Source organism: Vulpes vulpes, chromosome X (assembly GCF_048418805.1).
Source record: "Vulpes vulpes isolate BD-2025 chromosome X, VulVul3, whole genome shotgun sequence".
Lineage (NCBI taxonomy): Eukaryota > Metazoa > Chordata > Mammalia > Carnivora > Canidae > Vulpes > Vulpes vulpes.
In genome coordinates this window covers 10,158,472-10,179,316 of record NC_132796.1, presented here as the reverse complement: position 1 = coordinate 10,179,316, position 20,845 = coordinate 10,158,472, and the positions used below count along the sequence as shown (strand labels likewise).

The 20,845-nt window shown below is 39.4% G+C and overlaps 1 protein-coding gene and 2 pseudogenes across 10 annotated transcripts in view; 1 reads left to right on the top strand and 2 right to left on the bottom strand.

The window, feature by feature from the left end:
* Positions 1-20,845, bottom strand: part of OFD1 (OFD1 centriole and centriolar satellite protein) — a 56,070-nt gene that overhangs the window by 34,751 nt on the left and 474 nt on the right. For 6 of the 10 annotated variants that reach the window (XR_011998229.1, XM_025986712.2, XM_025986715.2 and 3 more), the window contains exons 2-5: positions 20,528-20,626; positions 15,795-15,995; positions 13,133-13,201; positions 13,018-13,045 (exon numbers count right to left, since the gene is read on the bottom strand). Coding sequence is in view for 7 of the 10 variants with exons in the window: in XM_025986712.2 (XP_025842497.1) it covers positions 13,018-13,045; positions 13,133-13,201; positions 15,795-15,995; positions 20,528-20,620 (391 nt within the window). In the remaining 3 variants the exon portion in view is untranslated. Of the gene's footprint in view, positions 1-13,017; positions 13,046-13,132; positions 13,202-15,794; positions 15,996-20,527; positions 20,627-20,845 lie in introns of those variants that run through there. The other 4 variants (XM_025986718.2, XM_072744038.1, XM_072744040.1 and 1 more) reach the window with 3 other exon arrangements.
* Positions 326-20,626, bottom strand: LOC112910542 (RNA transcription, translation and transport factor protein pseudogene; annotated as a pseudogene).
* On the top strand, positions 8,184-8,762 carry LOC112910543 (PEST proteolytic signal-containing nuclear protein pseudogene; annotated as a pseudogene).

Here is a 20,845-nt window from a genome sequence, read left to right as displayed (position 1 = left end):
ACAGCATACTCACGCAATGGAATACACAGCAATTAATATGAACTATTGCTAAAAATAGTATGAATCAGCATAAGGTTGAGAGAAAGAAGCCACATTCAAGATGTATTATAGGATTCCATGTATATAAAATGTAAAAATAGGCATTAATAATCTATGGTGCTAGATATCAGAATAGCACTTAAGACTGGATAATAGGGAAAGCATAGTGATTGGGAGGGATACAAAGGGGGCTTCTGGGATGCTGGTATTGTTCTATTTCTTGTGGTAGGAGGTATTTCGTGGGTACGTTTATTTTTGGGTGGCTTATCAAGTTATATATATATAATTTCTTTTTTTCCACTTTCCTGAACTTTATTAAAGAAAAAAAACAATGATGGTAAATCTTGACAACATAGTCAATTTTCTAGGATTCTTCCCTTGAAAATGTGACATTTGATTTCCAAACACATGCCAGAGCGTACATGGTTCCCAATTGTACTAATCAGGTGAGAAGCTAAAATCCTAAAATGTTCATCTTCCAACTTTACCCAGTCTGTGGTCTGTCTCTGGATCAGCAATAATTGCCTGAACAGCTACTATGGCTTCATTAATTTTTGTCTGTAGCTCTCTGAGCTCTTCTATATGCAGCAATCGCAGAATTTGAGCAGCTTCATTAAGAACTGCATCTCCTGTGTCAAAACCAAGAATGTGTTTATCTAGTGCAACAGGCAAGTCCTCTTTTGTTTGGTTTGCTTTGGCATCTGCGTCTTGTGTCAGGCGCTCCTGTACCAAAATGTGAATTCTCTTAAGCATTACCAGGTAATCATCAAGACGCTGAATCTGAAGAAGGTCAGCCAAAGCCATACACCAGCCTTAAAATCAGGATTATTTACATCCAAATTGATCAACGGCTGGGCATTTTTAGCTGCACTGTCAGCATTCTTTGTATTATTGGGTATCAAGTCCTTGTATTTTTCAGCATTATCTCCATATTCAAGTCTAAGAGCTAAACCAAGAAGCCAGTCAATTGCTTCTTGTCGATCTTGAATATTGAAGACAGTTAACCTCTCTGAGATACTTTTCAAAGAACTTGGGCCAGTCACTGCTGTGGATGTTTCTTAAATTACCTCTGTCTTCAATCTTGTAGTGTCTGATTTTCTGGTCTTCAAGCCAAACAATAAAGTTTCTAAATTCTGTTTCATCTTTGCCGTTGAAGCCAGCCAGGTTGTGGTAGTCGAGGGCCATCAGCTTGCGTCGGAACATGGTCCCCGCGTCTCGCTCCGGTCCCCCGGGCCTGGGCCGGGAGAGGAGAGGCGAGGAGGTGCGGGCGGCGCAGGCACCGGCGACGCGGCGAAAGGGCCTATATATATAATTTTTGCATTGTATTGTTATACAATTACATTTCTACTGAAAGATATGTATATACAACAATGTTCATGATTGCACTGTCCATATGTTATTGGATTAATCAGTTATGGTATTAATTGGGGCACACCCATTAAAAAAAATACATGCATACCATAGAGAATCTGCAATTTCAGTTCCAGACCACTGCAACACAGTGAGTATCATAAACCAAGTCTAATGAATGTTTCCCAGTACGTTTAAAATACTTCCACTATACTGGAGTCTAAGCATGCAGTAGCATTGTGTAAAAACAAAACAAAACAAAACAACCAAAAAAACAGTGTACATATCTAAATTTTAAAATATTGCTAAAAAATGCTAGCCATCATTTGAACTTTCAAGGCAGTCACAATCTTCCCGGTGGAGGGTCTTGCCTTGATGTTGATGGCTGATAACAGGGCAGGGGTTGCTGGAGGTGGAGTGGCTGTGGCCAAGAAAAGGACAATGAAGTCTGCCACATTTATTGACCCTTCCTTTCACAATTTCTACTACATCATTTACTCAAAATAGAATCTCTCTCAAAACTGGAATCAATCCTCTCAAACCCTGCCACTACATTTATGTCATTTCAATAACCTTCACAGCATCTCCACCAGTAGATTCCATCTCAAGAAGCCACTTTCTTTGCTCATCCATAAGCAGCAAATCCTCATCCATTCAAGTTTGATTTTGAGATTGCAGCAATTCAGCCCCATCTTCAGGCTCCACTTCTAATTCTACATATCTTGTTATTTCTACCACATTTGCACGGACTTCCTCCACTGAATGAACACTTGACTTGAATCTCTCAAAGTCATCCATGAGGGTTCAAGGCAACTTCTTCAAAACTCCTGTTAACGTGGGTATTTTGACCTCTTCCTATCAGTCGCAAATGTTCTTAATGGCATCTAAGAATGGTGAATTCTTCCCAGGTTTTCAACAGACTGCTCAGATCCATCAGAGGAACTGTGGCAACTATTTCCTAAATAAGACTTGAAAGTCAAAATTACTCCTGCAGAATGGACGCTGTGTTAGCAGACATGAAAGCACTATTAATCTCATTGTACATCTCCATCAAAGATCTTGGGTGACCAGATGCATTGTCAAGGATATATTTTTAAAGAAATTCTCTTTCTTAAGCAGGTCTCAACAGTAGACCTAAAATATTCATTAAACCATGTTGTAAGCACATCTACCAACCAGGCTTTGTTGCTCCATTTATAGAGTACAGGCAAAGTAGACAGTGTAATTTTTAAAGTTTTTAAGTAATCTCCACACCCCACGGGGGGCTCAAACTCATGACCCCAAGATCAAGAGTTGCATGCCCTTCTGGATGAGCCTACCAAGTGCCCTAGATTTAGCATAATTTTTGTGGGCCCCAGAAATTTTGGAAAGGTAGAGGAGCACTGGCTTCAACCTAAAGTCAACAGCTGCATTAGCCCCTAATAAGAGAGCCTGTTATTTGAAGCCAGGCATTGACTTCTCCTCTCCAGCTATGAAAGTCCTAGATGCCCTCTCCTTCCAACATACAAGTGTTTCATCTACATGGAAAATCTGTCCAGCTAGATCTTCTTCTGGGTCACTTGCTGCTTCCCTTTGCACTTTGAGGTTACAGAATCTGGTTCATTCCTCAAACCTCACAAACCAATCTTGTGAGCTTCCATCTCTTGCTTGGCAGCTTCCTCACCTCTCTCAGCCTTCATACCATTAAAGAGAGGTAGGGCCTTGCTCTGGAGTAGGCTTGGACTTAAAGGAATGTTCTAGCTGCTTTGATCTTCTGCCCAGAGCACAACTGTCTCCATGTCAGTAATAAGGCCGTTACACTTTTTTACCAGTTGTGTGTTCACTGGGGTAACCCCTTATGTTACCTTTAAGAACGCTCTTTTGCGTTCACTACCTGGCTGTTTGGCACAAGAGGCCTAGCTTTCGGCCTGTCTGGGCTCTCAACACACGTTCCTCACTAAGCTTGGTCATCTTGGCCTTTGGCTGAAAGCGAGAGATCTGCAACTCTTCCTTTCCCCTAAACACTTAGAGGCCATGTAGGGTTATTAATGAGCCTCACTTCAATACCTTTGTGTCTCAGGGAACAGAAAGGCTGGAAGAGGAAGATGCGGAGGATGGCCGGTTGGCAGGGCAGTGAGAACAGACACAATTATCAATTAAGTTCACCATCTTATATGGGTGGGGTTCGTGATGCCCCCAAACAATTACCCTAATAACATCAATGATTACTGATCACAGATTCCCGTATCAAAAATTTAAAACGTTGCAAGAATTAACAAAATGTAACAGACACAAAGTGAGCAAATACTGTTGCAAAAGCAGCACTGATAGACTTGCTGGACACAGTGTTGCCACAAACTCTCAATTTGTAAGAAATACAGTATCTGTCCGTATCAAAAATTTAAAACGTTGCAAGAATTAACAAAATGTAACAGACACAAAGTGAGCAAATACTGTTGCAAAAGCAGCACTGATAGACTTGCTGGACACAGTGTTGCCACAAACTCTCAATTTGTAAGAAATACAGTATCTGTGAAGTACAATAAAAAGTGAAAATAAAATGAGGTATGTCTGTACTCTTAACTGTTGGCAGGGGAATGGGGAAATAGGCATGCTCATTCACTTGGGAGAGATTTTGTCAGGGTTTACATACGCTCAAATGCACATCCCCCTTTGACATTGTCATTTCCACTTCCCAAAGTTTACACAGCTAGACTTCCGAGGGGCACAAAGGGTGTACTCTGCACACTGATTGCTTTCAACAGCAAAACACAGTAAGATGATGAAATCTTCACCAAAGGGGGTTAAATACACTCTGTAAAAATAATTAGTCCGAATATACAAAGATTCATCGGTGAATAAAATAAGTTGCAAAACAATACAATCCCATTTAGGGTTATAGGTTTTAATCACACGGATTTTCACCGTTATAAACTAAATTCTGGTAGGAGTAACAAGAAACTATTCATCCTAGGTATCAGTGGAAAGGCAGATGAGAAGATATGAGCAGCAATTTCCAGTTTTCTTTCAGTTATACTTTTCTGAATAGTTTGAAACTTTTTTTTAAAGCCAGGAGTATAAATTAGAAGTTTCTAGTTTCTTTTTTTTTATTTTTTTATTTATGATAGTCACACACAGAGAGAGAGGGGGGGGGGGGCAGAGACGCAGGCAGAGGGAGAAGCAGGCTCCATGCACCAGGAGCCCGACGTGGGATTTGATCCCGGGTCTCCAGGATCGCGCCCTGGGCCAAAGGCAGGCGCCAAACCGCTGCGCCACCCAGGGATCCCCAAGTTTCTAGTTTCTTAAAAACAGTTGGAAGTACTCGGCTTCTACATCAGCCAACCTAAAGGCCTTTTTTGTTTTTTCCTCTTTTCTGAAGAATTGAAAATCTGTTTCTCACTTCCTCTAATGTGACCTACAGTCTTTCATATTTGTTGCTTGCAATGCCTCTTTGGCTCATCCACTGATCTTCTCCTGACCTTTTTTCCAATCTGCTTGTTCTCTCCTCACACCTTCTTGCTCAGGCATGTCTTCTCTGCCTCTATAGAAAAGCTAGATATATTACAGAAATTTTCTTCAAGATCCTGCAGTAGATAATCTTTTGGGATGTGTTCTTTCCCCATCACTCATTCTAGGTGAGGAATGGTCCTTTTCCAGTTCTGGAGTACTGTTCACAGGCCCGTAATTAGTTCCACTTCTCCCCTCTCCACACACACACACACATATATATATATGTATATGTATATCCCCTTTAAGAAGGAATTCTCTAGTCTCATTTATTCTATTTGTTTACATTGGTATGGGATGAGTATTTCATACATTGCAATTCAATTCCTATATGATTATGTAACATTTTATATAATCCAGTATTTTACTTTGTTGCTCCATTTGTTCCAGCTTTGGCCTTTGGAAGGTCTTTCAGTTTTATTTTTCTTAATGAAGCATTTCCTTTCATCTGGCATTATAAAAGACTCCAGGCTCATCTTGTACATTCTCTGCCCCAGTCCTGGAATCAGCCACTGCTCCAGGCAGCCCTGGTTCCTATTATTATGGAATGGTATTGGAAACCAAATCTTAATGTTCTGAACTGGGCACTAGGTGTGCTCATTTGTTACTGGGGTGTCATTGCTTCTAGGCCCTCTCAGCCTGTAGAACAAGGAAATTTGTTCTAATCTGTGTAGATACACGTCTATAAATATCTGTGTATCCTCTGCATCTATATTAAGCTAAACCTAAGCTTATACTGAGGGTTCCAACAAATCCATTACCACATGGATCATTCTAGCTGCTTCTCCTTATTGATCTGTGAAATGGTGCCTTAACAGGGAAAAACCCGGCTCTCACCCTCTACTATCCGTTTAATTGTTCAGTTCCAGCATACATGTATGATGGTTTCCAAATTGTTATCCACTACCCCATAAAAAGCAACTAGCACCCTGAATACAGTGCCTATATATGGTTTCATTTGCTTTTAGTCTTAGTCTTCATTTCCAAAGGTAGTCAGCTCAGCATCTTTTCTTCCCCATCCCCTCCAGTGAGACTGTCAGATGGTTTTGTTAGTTTGTAGGCCATCCTGAGATCACCTGACCTCCTCCATTTGCATATATGAAGGTTCACCCTTTGTACTATAGAGTTCGACAGGCTTTGACCAATATCTAGTGCTATATATCCCACCATCATAGTATCATATGAAATACCTTTGTGACCCTAAAAAAAGATTCCCTGTGCTTCACCTAATCAGCCTCCTACCCCCCTCCCTCTGAGTCCCTGGCAACCATAGATTCACTTACCAGCTCTATAGTTCCACCTTTTTCAGAAAAGTATCTATATATATATATGGAATCACATACTAGAACCCTTTTCAGACAAGCCTCTTTCACTAACTATGCATTTAAGGTTAATTTACATATAGGTTTTTTTTTTTTTTTAAGATTTACTCTCAAGAGATAATGAGTGTGCTAGCAGTAGGGTGTGGGGATAGAGACGGGAGAAAGAATCCCAAGCAGACTCATGTCAAGAGTGGAACCAATGCAGGGCTCAATCCCACAATCCTTTGGCCACCATCTGAGCCGAAGCCAGGAGACGGACACTTGACCAACCATACCACCGTGGCACCCCAGATTTATATTTTTGCATGGATTGACAATTCATCCCTTTAGCCAAATAGTACTCCATTGTCTGGATGTACCACAGCTTGTTTATCCACTCACCTACTCAAGGGCATTTTGGTTGCTCCCAATTTCTGGTAATTATAACAAAAAAAAATTTGCTACAAATATTTTTATCTGGGTATCTACATGGACTGAACTTTTTCAAATCAGTTGGGTAAATAACTAGGAGCATCACTGTCAGATGTTAAAACTATGTTTAACTTTTGAGAAACTACCAATCTCCCAAAGTGGCTATACCATTTCGCATTCACACTATCAACAAATGGGAGGTCCTGTTGCTCCACATCCTCACCATTTGTTGTAAGTAGCCTGGATTTCAGCCATTCTAACAGGAGTATGGTGAAAGCTCTTTGTTGTTTTAATTCGCATTGCCCTAGTAACAAACGACCTTGAACATCTTTTTTTATGCTTATTTGCCATCTCTGTATCTTTGGTGACCTGTCTGTTCAGATCCTTTACCCATTTTTTTCCTCAAGATTTTATTTGACAGAGAGCACAAACGGGGGGGGGGGGGGGGGGGGGTGGCAGGCAGAGGAAGAGGGAGAAATAGGCTCCCTGTGGAGCAGGGAACCCAATGTGGGTCTTGATCCCAGGACCCTGGGATCATGACCCAAGCTGAAGGCACTTAACCAACTGAGCCATCCAGGTGCCCTTTATCAATTTAACTGGGTTGTCTCTTTACTGCTTTTATATATATATATATATATTTTTTTTTTTTTTGCCGTTTTTTTCTGTTGAGTTTTAATTGTTCTTTGTGTATTTTTGATATAAGTCTTTTTATCAGATATGTCCTTTGCAAATATTTTCTCCCAGTCTGGGGCTTGTCTTTTCATTCTCAGTATCTTTCAGAGCAGATGTTTTTAATAAAGTCTAATTGGTTAATTTTCTTTCAGATACATGCTTTTGGTGTTCTATCTCATCGCCAACCCCAAAGTCACATTTTTAATATTTTCTTACCTAAGTTTCATAGTTCGACATTTAAACTTATAACTTGTATAAGAACTAAAACAGACGGTAGATCTAAGGTCTGTGTCTAGGTTCATTTTTGTGGATGAGTGCCCCAATTGTTCCAGCACCACAGGTGGAAAAGACCATCCTTCCTCCCGTGAACCACCCTCACCCTTTGTCGAAAATCACTTGACTATACAGTTGACCCTTGAACAACACGGGTTTTATATGGGGATTTTTTTCAATCAATACAAGACAGTATTGTTAACATAGTTTTTTTTTTTTTTTTTAAGATTTTATTTATTTATTCATGAGAGAGAGAGGCAGAGACACTGGCAGAGGGAGAAGCAGGCTCCATGCAGGGAGTCTGACACAGGACTCAACCCGGGGTCTCCAGGGTCAGGCCCTGGGCTGAAGTCGGCGCTAAACCGCTGAGCCACCCGGGCTGCCCTTCATTTTAATTATTAATGACGTTCTCTTCTCCAGCTTACTCTGAGAGTACGGTGTATAATACATTTAGCACACAAACTATCTGTTGACAGCTTATGTTATCAGTAAGGCTTCCAGTCAACAGGCTATTAGTTTTTGGGGAGCCAACAATTCTACATGGATTTCTGACTGCGTAATGGACATGGTTGGGAGGGTCAGAGCCCCTAACCCCCATGTTATTCAAGAGTCAACTGTACTGGCGGCGGGGAAAATGGCGGACGGGAAGGCGGGAGAGGAGAAGCCCGGGAAACCGCAGCGAGCTGGAGCCGCCGGAGTAATGGAGGGGAAAGTTCCAGTCGCAGCGCTGAGAAGCGATCAGCTGAAGAAGAAGCTGCAGACCTCCCAACAAAGCCTACAAAGATGTCCAAGTTTGGATTTGCCATAGGTAGTCAGACGACAAAGAAAGCCTCAGCCATATCCATCAAACTTGGATCAAGTAAGCCTAAAGAAACTGTTCAATGCTTGCTCCAAAACCCCTTTCAGTAGCAGCAGCTTTTAACGAAGATGAAGATAGTGAACCAGAGGAAATGCCTCCAGAAGCAAAGATGCGGATGAAGAATATTGGAAGGGATACACCAACATCAGCAGGACCAAACTCCTTCAATGAAGGAAAGCATGGTTTTTCTGATAACCAGAAGCTATGGGAGCAAAATATAAGATCTCATCTTGGAAATGTCCATGACCAAGACAATTAAATGATGTGTTTTGAAATTGGGGTGTGGGGTGGGTGTAAAGTTAAAAGGAACAGTTTCCTTTTTTAAAGAATGGTGTAAGACTATCTTTGGAGCCGCCTTTTTGTTTTGTTTTGTTCTTTAAAGATTGAGTGGTACACTAATAAATGAGTTTGAAATTAGAGGTAATTTATGTTTTATATACAGATTTCAAGACATTTGCTAATTTTGTAGTTTCATGTGATTAGTTTCCAAAGGTTACAGATAATAAAAAAAATCAGAAATGGTACCTAAGAATTGCATATTTTTTTTAGACACAACTATTAGCATATTAAGAGGGACGCAAAAAGTTATTGTCTATTAAACTGCAAGCAATTAGTCTTAACTCCCTTATTAACCTAAAGTGTCTGGCTCCAGGAACAGCCTTATAGAGAGGGAGTGTCGTATTGGGAGGAAAATGTTACTGGACTATTGACTGAAAGTATGTTAGATAAAATACAGCTTTTCTTTTTCCTAATGGGCATTTGTTTTGTTTCAAGTCATCATAAACTAGGTATTGCATTGCTATCGGTTGGTACAGATGCTTAGCTCTTTAAAAAAAATTTTAAGAACTTTTATGTAAATTATTGTGTATTTGAGATAGCCCACTTCACTTTAACGGGTCTTGTCTACCTTCATTAGTCTTCAAAGACCATTTGCTACCAAAGTAAATCAGTATTTTGAATGTGCTTCTCCTGGTTTTTGTTATTAGCTAGTTCCTGTAAGCATTTCCACCAGATCTTGAGGCAAATCATAAGGAAGCTGTTTCTTTTAAAATACAAACCACCACCAAAAATTTAAATGTGCATAATACTTAAATATTTGGCTGTTTTTAATTTTTAAAAGGTAGAAACACCAAAAAAGCAACATTGTGTGAAGATGAAAATGAGAAAGATGCACCTTCTGTAACTTTGTTAAAGCTTGTTACTAACTTGTGAAAGTGAATTTGATTTGAACTTAATGCAACAATTCTTATTTTAGTACAGTAATAACAGTTCATTTGAAGTGTATACATATTAACCAATGGCCTCTCAAAAGCACATTTTAGGTACTGAAGATTAAAAAGAAAATGCATCTTTAAGCATTTTATGGATTCTTTTGACCACATATTCGTTGTTAGATCTATGTATTGTAGGATTTTTTTTTTTAGAATTTTTGTATATGGATTATTTTTTTTTATATGGATTATTTTTTAATGTGACAGTTAAAACACATCTTTAAAAGCATAGTCCCAGATAAAAGAAACAGAGTATAACGGTTTCTTTGAAAACTCCCACAATGTTTAATTTGGAGGCAGCTTCAGACTATTTTATTGGTGGTAACTACTCGCTGAGCTCTTTTAATAGGTAATAACTCCAGAGAAGCAGCCTGTATATACTCCTAACACTTTGTTCATTTGCATTTAAGTTTCGAGTAAGCCCCAAGTAAAACAATGGAAATGTATATAGGACCGTTAGTTCTTACATGATTTAATTATATCAAGATACATGAATTTAACTTGCTTTAATGTAGGCAAACTTTCCACTTTGTCCATTTTACTGTTTATGTTAAAATAACATCCCTTTCCTACATAATCTTTTCTTGACTCAAATGAAATATTAACCTAAGGTCAAGATGGGAGAGAAACGACTGAGATGAATGTCTTTACTAAAATACCAATAAATTTGTCAAACTCAAAAAAAAAAAAAAAGAGTCAACTGTATTTGTCTAGATTGACTTCTGGGCTTGCCATTCTGTCCCACCGATATATGTAGCTATTCTTTTACCCATCACAGAAAAGGATTTTAAGTTCCAGAAAACAAGGAGCCAATGTCCAAATTCTCTGCACAGCTTTTTTTCCAGCATTATCTCTGAAAAGTTAGGGGTGGAAAGGATGATTAAGTGGAATCTAGGGGAAAAGTAGTATGGCCATTCAACAACTCAGCACCCTTGAATACAGATACAATAAAATAAAACTACGGGTCTCTGTTAGGGCATAAACAACAGTTAGGTACAATATATCTCCCTACATATTTTCCAATGTTCTCAATTTTTTAATCAGAAGCCACAAAATTTTAATTTCATTTTAAAAATAGCTGTTTTACAGTGTATGTTCTCATTCATTTGGGGAATATGAATAATAGTGAAAGGGAATATAAAGGAAGGGAAAAGAAATGTTGGGAAATATCAGGAAGGGAGACGGAACATAAAGACTCCTAACTCGGGGAAACGAACTAGGGGTGGTGGAAGGGGAGGAGGGCGGGTGTTGGAGGGGAATGGGTGACGGGCACTGAGGTGGACACTTGACGGGATGAGCACTGGGTGTTTTTCTGTATGTTGGTAAATTGAACACCAATAAAAGTTAATTTAAAAAAAAAAATAGCTGTTTTAGTGTTAGCAAAGAGTTCTACCCAAATCTTGCCATGAGGATGCCTAACATGCCTGCTATCCATAGTTTTTCTGAATTTCAGAACTTACACTAGGATGCTGGGTAAAGCTGGTAAGAGCTGTTCACCACATGTCTTTCTGAACCAGAAGCATTTGAACAGAGTGTATAAAGGCAAAAAACTATTTTTAAAGATAACATAAATTACCAGTAAGTGGATTATTTCTTAATATCCCTTTAGGCCTCAAAGTTTCCTTCTGAAAGAATAATTAAGCTACATATATCTACACCTTAGATCTGTGTCCTGCCCAGTATGATATGTGGCTATTTAAAATCTAAGATGCAGTTCTTCAGTTACACTAGCCACATTTCAAATGTTTAATAGTCACATGTGGCTAGTGGCTACTACATCAGATAGCAGATATAGACGTTCCCATCATTACAGGGAATTTACATTAGATGCTACTGCCTCTATATTCTATACAGAATATAGAACCACTTACCATACTGAAGTTCAATTTGGATGTCCAATGCTGCAGGTACTCTGGAAGGTCTTGTGATCATATTTACTCATCCTCTGGTAACATTACTCCCAAGAGACTAGGTAATTAAGTCACAGACTAATGGTTGCAGAAAATAAGTACTCAAATGTTTGCTGAATGCTAAGTTCTAAATGAATGCCCTACTGGGGATGGTAGCAATACTGGCAACAAAACCCAAGAGCACACCAACACAGAAGGGCTGCTATATATTGTTATAGATTATTTAAAATAGACCTAAAGAATATGTATTACAGGCAAGTTACCAGTTTAAGTTCATGCTACAAAGTCCATCATCAAGCCCAGCCCATGGTCTGGCACCCATGGCAGTTATGGACTCTATGAAGGTTATCAAGGCCAAGATTAAAGCAATTTATCAGGCTCACATAAATACTCAATAAAAATATATATATATTTAACACTTAGTACTGACCAGATACCTCATTCTTTAAGCAAATATTAATAATCTGTAAACTACTTGAGGGAGAGATGTAGGATACAAAGATACCTAGCCTTAACATTGTTAATTTGTGTGTGTGGAAACGTTCCCAACAATGGGTGTCTTTTTTTTTTTTTTTTTATTCATGAGAGACAGAGCGAGAGAGAGAGAGAGAGAGAGAGAGAGAGAGAGAGAGAGGCAGAGACACAGGCAGAGGGAGAAGCAGGCCCCATGCAGGGAGCCGATGTGGGACTCAATCCCGGGTCTCCAGGATCACGCCCCGGGTTGCAGGCAGCACTAAACTGCAGCGCCACCCGGGCTGCCCAATGGGTGTCTTTACAAAAAGTAGCTTTCAAATCATTTGTAGGGTTCTAACAACTTCTGTCTCTTCTTTGAGTAACTAAGAGCAATTAAGAAGAATGAAACTTGGGGAAGTGATTTACATTGTCAAATTGGATGAATTGTTCTATTTAAAAGGTAAGGTACTGGGATGCCTGGGTGGCTCAGTTGATTGGATGTCTGCCTTCGGCTTAGGTTGTGATCCCAGGGCCCTGGGATCGAGCCCCGTATCATCAGAGGGGTGGTGCCCCTGCCCAGTATGGAGTCTGCTCCTGTCTCCCCGTGTTCTCTAACAAATCGATCTAAAAAAAAAAAAAAAAAAAAAAAAAAAAAAAAAAAAAAAAGGTAAGGTATTGGGGTGCCTGGCTGGCTTAGTCAGTGGACCATGTGACTCTTGATCTTAGGGTCGTGATTTCAAGCTCCATGTTGGGTGTAGAGATTACTTAAGATCTTTTTCAAAAGTTAGATTTAAAAAAAAAAAGAAAAAAAAAAAGGATAAAAAGGTAAGGTACTGTCACAGCATGGAAAAATCAAATTCATATTAAATTCCCTACTCATACCCCTCAAGATTATTACTTTCATAGTTCTGCAGAAAAAGGACATGACAAAAATCTTGCTATTTTTTTTTTATAAAGATGAAGGCTCCTACCTTTGTTTTCTTTATCAAATCCTGAGATCTGTTAAAAGAAAATATTTCATCTTTATTCAACTGTTCAGTTATAATTAACAGACCAAAGCAGATTATAAAAACTAAACAATCCTACCAGTGATTTGTAGAGACTGGATTCAGGGTTGATTTTAATGAGTTGTAATAGATCTTGCATAGTAAGCACCTTAAAGAAAAAAAAATTAGACTTTTTTACATCGGTGTTTAAATGATAAACTAGGAGGCTTCTGAAGACAATTATGCTTTGGATTAAATTTAAAAATTTATAACCATGCTAATAATGTAAAATTGAAGCACTTTCTTTTATTATTAACATATTAAAGTCACAAGGATAAAATTTTTTTAAAAGATTTTATTTAATTAATTAATTTATTTATTTATGAGAGAGAGAGAGAGAGAGAGAGAGAGAGAGGCAGAGACACAAGTAGAGGGAGAAGCAGGCTCCATGGAGGGAGCCCGACATGGGACTTGATCCCGGGTCTCCAAGATCACGCCCTGGGCTGAAGGTGGTGCTAAACTGCTGAGCCACTCAGGCTGCCCAATATTTTTCTTGATCACCTAATTAATCTCCAAATATTTCATAGTGAATACGTCTAATATGTCTAAATGGCTAATACCTTATAGATTATAAACACACAAATATCTGATGAGCCAATGAATACATATATAATTTCCAGGGTCTCCTAACTGCAAGAAAGTTTTTAAAGTATATTGCTTCAAAATATAAATGAAGTTTTATTGTCTTTACAACAATGAATAACTAAAGCATACACAAAATAGTTTTATACATTTTTGGGTCGCTATTCTTTATATTTATACTATAATACTTTTTTACTAAGTCTACCCGGAGAACATTGACAGGTTTTCAAATGGTTTTCCTTTAAAGAAAATATTCTGCACAGCATTTTAGAGTAGAAACCAAGTATGTGGACTGGATTAACTTCTACTGTAACAACTAAGTAATTCACTATTACTCATGCAATAAGCAAAATTCTAAAACATACTTGGAAAGTTAGGGGCACCTGGCTCAGTTGGTAGAACATGTGATTTATTTTTTTATTTTTTATTTTTTTTAAGATTTGAGAGAGATTACACAAGCACAATGGTTGGGGGGGGGGGGGCGGTATGGGGAAAGGGAACAGGAGGCTCCCTGCTGAGCAGAGTTCAATATAGGGCTCAATCCCAGGACCGTGGGATCATGACTTGAGGGGAAGCCAGATGCCTAACCAAAATGAGCCACCCAGGTGCCCTGAACATTTGACTCTTGATTTTGAGGTTGAGTTCAACCCCCACATTGGGTATAGAGTTTACTTTAAAAAAAACAAAACAGAAGAAACCTTAAAGACTGATGGACCAAGTAAGAATTCCCAATGTTGATAAAGAAAATTTGGTTGTTAAGAAATACAGCACATTTGAATTTTCAAATACTAACATTGTTCTTATTTTCTTAAAACTCCTGAATATGAAACTTTTGGTCAATTATAGACAAGGAATAAAAATACAGTAACAACACCAAGAGTTAAACTATGGACTTTAGGGGCACCTTGGTGGCTCAGTTGGTTAAGGCTCTGCCTTTGGCTCAGGTCATGGTCCTGGGGTTGAGCCCCACATTGGGTTCTCTGCTTAGCAGGGAGTCTGCTTCTCCTGCCCTTCCCCCTATTCCTGCTCTCTTGCATGCACGTTTGTGTGCTCTGTCTCTCTCAAATAAATATTTTGAAAAATAAATAAAAATAAACCATGAACTACAGGTGGTAAGGTGTGACAATGTAGGGTCTATTGGAAAATTGTATATAATGGGGGCGTGTAGTTGGCTTAGTTGGTTAACTATCAAACCCTTGATTTCAGCTCAGATCACGATCTCAGGGTCATGAGATCGAGCCTTGCTCAAGGCTTCACAATGGGTGTGAAGCCTGCTTAAGATTCTCTCTCTTCCTCTTTCTGCCCCTCCTTGCCTCCCTCTCTTAAAAAAAAAAAAAAAAAAAATCAAGTATTTAATTAAAAAATGTTGCTAGTAGGGGAAGCTGTTCATGAGTGGGAGCAGGGAATATATGGGATGGCCTCTTTTCTGCTCAATTTTGCTCTGAACCTCAACTACTCTAAAAAATTAAGTCTATTTAAAAAAATAGGCAAAGTTTGCTATATCAGCCTTTAAAATAATCAAGTATGACTATTTCTCTACTATTACTATTGAACATAAATTAGAAAATAGGTAAAAACAGGTGTTTTAGTTATTTGAGTAGTCCACAAATTTTTAAAAGCTATTGTATCCCTCACTTCTCTTGGGTAATCCCAAGGAATAGAAATATGTGAAGAGATTTTAATGTAATAAGAACACAGTTTAGAGATCTAGATTTACAGCCCTGCATTGCTATTTACAAATCATGTGACCTTGAGCAAACTATTTCACTTCTCCAGAGGTTGGTTCCTCAGCTGTAAAACAGCTAACACCTGAAGTGTGACTAGTGCAGTGACAAGCTTACAACAGACATTCAATGTAAATGGCAACTGGGAATCTTAGACTACTTGGAATGGGAGGTCAGTTCTAGCTTCAAAACAGTGATTCTACACATCACAATTGTACCAAAGACTAATCAAGATGTCAAGGAATTGATAATCAACTTTAGTACTCCCCTTTGTTACATTATATGATGTGAATTCAGAGATACCCGAGAAACGGACGTTGCTAGCGAAGGAATACTCAGCTATTATGCAGAAAGCTGTTAACAGAAAATTCAAAAATAGAAAAGGAAGGATTTTACCTTTTCTTTGGCCAAACCACTTTCCGGAAAGAAAACAGAAAGCGAATACTCATAGCCGCATCTCTGTAAGTAATCTGCCACTAGAGAGTTAGAAGCGCTGGTTAAGAGGGCACTCCCTTCCACCGAAACGGACGGGGGCTGCAGTTCTCCATTCAACACAGGGTGCATCAATTCATGAATTAGCTTGTTTCGGAGTTGTGTCTAGCTCAAAAAACAAAAATGAAATGAGTGAAAAATTTTTCAGCAGGATTTCACTAGAGGTATGCAGATTTGTCGCATGAATTAGCATCCTTATTTCCAGAATGGTTTCAGATCCATGACCAAAAGTTAGGAACCATCCCCTATAGGTTGTGTTACCGTGTGACACAAGTAGCTCAATGAGTTTTGAAAAAAGAAGCTTGTTTTCACCGACTTCCAAGTTAACTTGTGGTGAGCCAGAATGCATGTATATTCTAACTTCACTTCCCCAGGAGCCCATTTCAGGAGGTTTTAGTCAGGATACCAAGTACAGGAGACAGTTCTGCCCCTTACTCACTTTTCTGTGGACTACTGGAGGATATGAAAATATTGGGCATATTGACCAAAACAAAATTGGGTTACCAAAAAAAGAAATCTCACATACGCGAGAGAAATCAGTAAATCCAAAAAACTTACTACGAAGTACTTTTGCATACAGTATTTACATCTCAAGACATGGAAGTAATTTTCTCACATTTTATAAATGAGAAAATTACAGTTCAAAGTGGGTCATTTTCTCAAGGTTTAATATGAGCATTATTCATCTGAGTTTTAACAAAATTCCCTAAGTTACTCAGACTACTGGGTAGTTGTTCTAGTCTATTTTGGAAACACACAACTGGGCTGAGCTTAAGAGTACACTGCCTACATTCAGGAGGTTCAGCAGTAAATTATATCTAATAAGTTCATATTAATAGAATCCAAGCAAGAAACTAATGGAGTTGTTATACCTCTTTCTTTTAGCCGTTAGCTCAAGAGTAGAAGAGCATATAATTACCAGTATAGAACAGGCCTCGGAATACATCTAAAGTCCCACAGTAAGAAGGAAAAAAAAAGAAATCTGTACTCTGTATAGAATACATATGCCCTGCCTCATCTAGTATAGTTCAGTAACTGAAAACAAGAGAAATTATAGCATCTTCCACCAGTAAAATTTAGAGGTGATTTAATTGGATTTGTAACAACTAAGGAACACATATATTTTTTAACAATGTATTTTGGGGGACGCCTGTGTGGCTCAGGGGTTGAGCATCTATCTGCCTTCCAGCTCAGGGCATAATCCCGGGGTCCTGGGATCGAGTCCCACATCAGGCTCCCTGCATGGAGCCTGCTTCTTCCTCTGCCTGTGTCTCTGCCTCTCTCTGTCTCTCATGAATAAGTAAAATCTTTTTTTAAAAAAGATTCAGATCCAGCTTAATAAAATGACTTAAGGGATCTTGCAAACAAGACCCTACTGAAATAGGTTAAAATTTAGAGGAGTGACAGAAGCATAAAGATGAAAATGAGGGTAGAAAAAAAAGCAAAGAATATTACAGATGAATCCCCAGCTCAACAAACACAAAAAGCAAGCCATCTAGCACTTGCTGGAAGGAATCCCAAAACTGGCTGGGGGGGCTCTCCAGCAGCCAATGCAAAGAGGGAAATCCACTCAGAATTACTGCTCCTAAAATAGAAGTACAATTATTGTGGGTGGGGAGGCAAACTGGGAGAGAAGAGACTTGTGGATCCTCAGCACATCTCTCTTGGAAATTAGGGTAGACTGAAAATAAGGAAAAAGACTTGATAAATTGCATTTAATGGGTACTGGACTTTGTAGTTAGCCAAAATTCTTTTCAAAAACACCCAAACAAAATGTTCATTAAGCCATTAAAAATTCAATGACTCCGGGATCCCTGGGTGGCTCAATGGTTTGGCGCCTGCCTTCATCCAAGGGCGTGATCCTGGGATCCCACGATCAAGTCCCACATCGGGCTCCCTGTGTGGAGCCTGCTTCTCCCTCTGCCTGTGTCTCTGCCTCTATCTATCTCCGTCTCCCGGTCTCTCCCTGTCTCTCCCTCATGAGTAAATAAAAGATCTTTAAAAAAATAGGGGATCCCTGGGTGGCGCAGCGGTTTGGCGCCTGCCTTTGGCCCAGGGCGCGATCCTGGAGACCCGGGATCGAATCCCACATCAGGCTCCCGGTGCATGGAGCCTGCTTCTTCCTCCGCCTGTGTCTCTGCCTCTCTCTCTCTGTGACTATCATAAAAAAAAAAAAAAAGATCTTAAAAAATAAAATTAAAATTAACTCACTCAGGCCATAGTCACTGAATTGAGAAAACAAAAATTAGCCCAGACTTAGTAAGATCTGTCTTGCCATTGGTAAAGCTGGAATAACAGAACTGAACAGCCAGCTGAAAAAAGAAACAATGTTTCTCCAGAAGATAGGCTACATTTGTAAAGTGAACAAGGTTAGCAGAATCTGGATACCAAATCCAAACAAGGAGTACTTAAAAAGGATAAGGATAGGTCAGTATCCTTTGCGACTATAAAGGAAACACAAATCTAATTCACAAGCACAGTAAAAGAAAATATGCCATGGCCAGGAATCCAAGGACCATTCTACATTAAAGACCACATTAATGCATTATATACTACAACTAATTCCAAATGGGTTAAAGTTAACTTAAAAAAAAAAAGGCCTTCTTAAAAAATAAAAAGGGAATATTAAGTTCTCTTAGAAGAACTGAGAATAACCAGCAAAAGAAAAAAAAATAGATTTGGCCATATTAAAAACATAACATTAATATTTTTGGAATCAAATCAAAATTGAACACTGAGATAAAGTATGGCTACAAAAAATGGAAAAGAGATTTAGTTTCTATTAAAAGACATCTTAGGGGCAGCCCCGGGTGTCTCAGAGGTTTAGTGCTGCTTCAGCCCAGGGCACGATCCTGGAGTCCCCGGATCAAGTCCCACGTTGGGCTCCCTGCATGGAGCCCGTTTCTCCCTCTGCCTGTGTCTCTGCCTCTCTCTTGGTCTCTCATGAATAAATAAATAAAATCTTAAAAAAAAAAAAAAAAACCACATCTTATACGTTAATAAAACACCCCTGGGGAGAAAAATGGGCAAGAAACATGAACTGCCAATCCACAGAAAACATATGAATCACTAGAAAATATGTGCATCCTCAATAATTAAGGGAATATTAAAATAAAGTTAAAATAAAGTTTTTCCAGTGTTTAAACAAAGTCATGACAATACCATTGGAGAGATAAGCATTGTCAAATTGCTGGTAGTATACTATTACAATCTTTTTAGGACAAGAACCATATACTGAGAGCCTTAAAAAAAGCTCAGGCCTTGAGTGGTTCAGTCGGTTGAGGGTCTGACTTTAGCTAGGTTCATCTCAGGGTCCTGGGATTGAGCCCTGCATTGGATTTCACGCTTCTCCCACTCCTCTGCACCTCCTTCTGCTCTCTCCCTCTGTCTGTCATAAATAAATGAAATCTTAACAACAACAACTCAGGCTTCTAGGTCAGTAATGTCATGTAACCTATCCTAGGCAAAAAATGAGAGATGCATTAAAGGAATGTGTAGACCTGAGTGTAACGTAAATCTTCAACAGGGGACTACTACATAAATTACCCATACGTTCAAAGACAAGCCTGGTGCCATTGCAAATGAGGATTTCAAGGAACTTTAAAGGATACAGGAAAATCAGATTATACAGGAGGGGTACCTGGCTGGCTCAGCTGATGAAGTGTGGGACACTCTGGGTCTCCATCCAGTCTGTGGGCCTGAGCCTTTTATTGGGTATGGAGATTACTTAAAAATCGGGGGGGGGGGGGGGGGGGGGGGGGGAAGGAGAGTTATAGTCATGCCATTTACTGTTTATATTAGGGATGATGTTTCTCCACGTCTTTCCATATTTTTCAGATGAATCTGAAGGTTTTTTAAGTTATGAAAACAATGGGAGGGAGGAAGGTTTTTAAAAAGCTCACTTTTCGTTGATTTTTTTAAGGCGGGGAGGGGCAGAGGGAGAAGCAGAATCTTAAGCAGGCACCGCCCCCCAGTGCAGAGCTGACACTGGGCGGAGCCCAAAATCCTGATCAGGACCTCAGAGGAAACCAAGAACCAGAGGCTCAGCTGACTGAGCCACCGAGGCGCCCCCTTAACATCTTAAAATATACTTTTGAAACGTATCCAGTAACAAAAACATTTGAGCTACTCTTACTCCTTGGTGTTGATACAATGTATACTAATGCTTGCGCCCAAATGTTTATATATCTGCATACATTTTAAAGGAGTTTCTCATTTCCCAAATTATTCTACTGTAAGTAGTACAACTAATGTTTTCTATATGCTGTCAAAGTCGTTCATTCAAAAGTGAGTAGTATTACAAACCTATTCATTCAAGATTTGCAAGCCAGATTTATAAACCAAGTCCACCTCTACTAGAATATGTTCACCTTACGTGGCTATCCACTACTACCTTAATTATCAGTCCAATAAGCCTATTACTTAAATATATTAAGACCACTCAAACCCTAGGCCATTTTCAAGAGTTTTGTGCTCCAGAGCAGAGAGTTACACAGGAACATAAAAATGTAACTCACCAAAAACAATCTATGTCATATTCTTTTTAAAATGCAAGAGCTAGGTGTATTTAAACGTTGGGTGCCTGTTACAGGTTAGACTTGCCCAAGTTCTGTAAAAGATATGCATAAAGCTCATACCTTGAGTGTGTCCAGTATTCCCCGATCCTTAAACGTCTGGTACAGCTTTTTTCGCAGTTCATCTTGACTCAAGAGGTCGGGTTTGGAGGGCATTGTGGTCTGGAAGAAAAAACGGTTACCGGTTACCTGGTGGGCAGACGCAGCGCGAACTTCTGAAAACAGAGGAGTGGCCTCCAGGGAGGGAAACTCTAGGAGGCCGATCGGGGGAAAGGAGCTACAACGAAAACAAACAAGAGGGTACGTTTCCGCCGCTCCCCGAGGAGGGGCCAGTGTATCTACCCGGGCCCTCGGGTGTCGGCCTCCCACCGCCTCCCGACT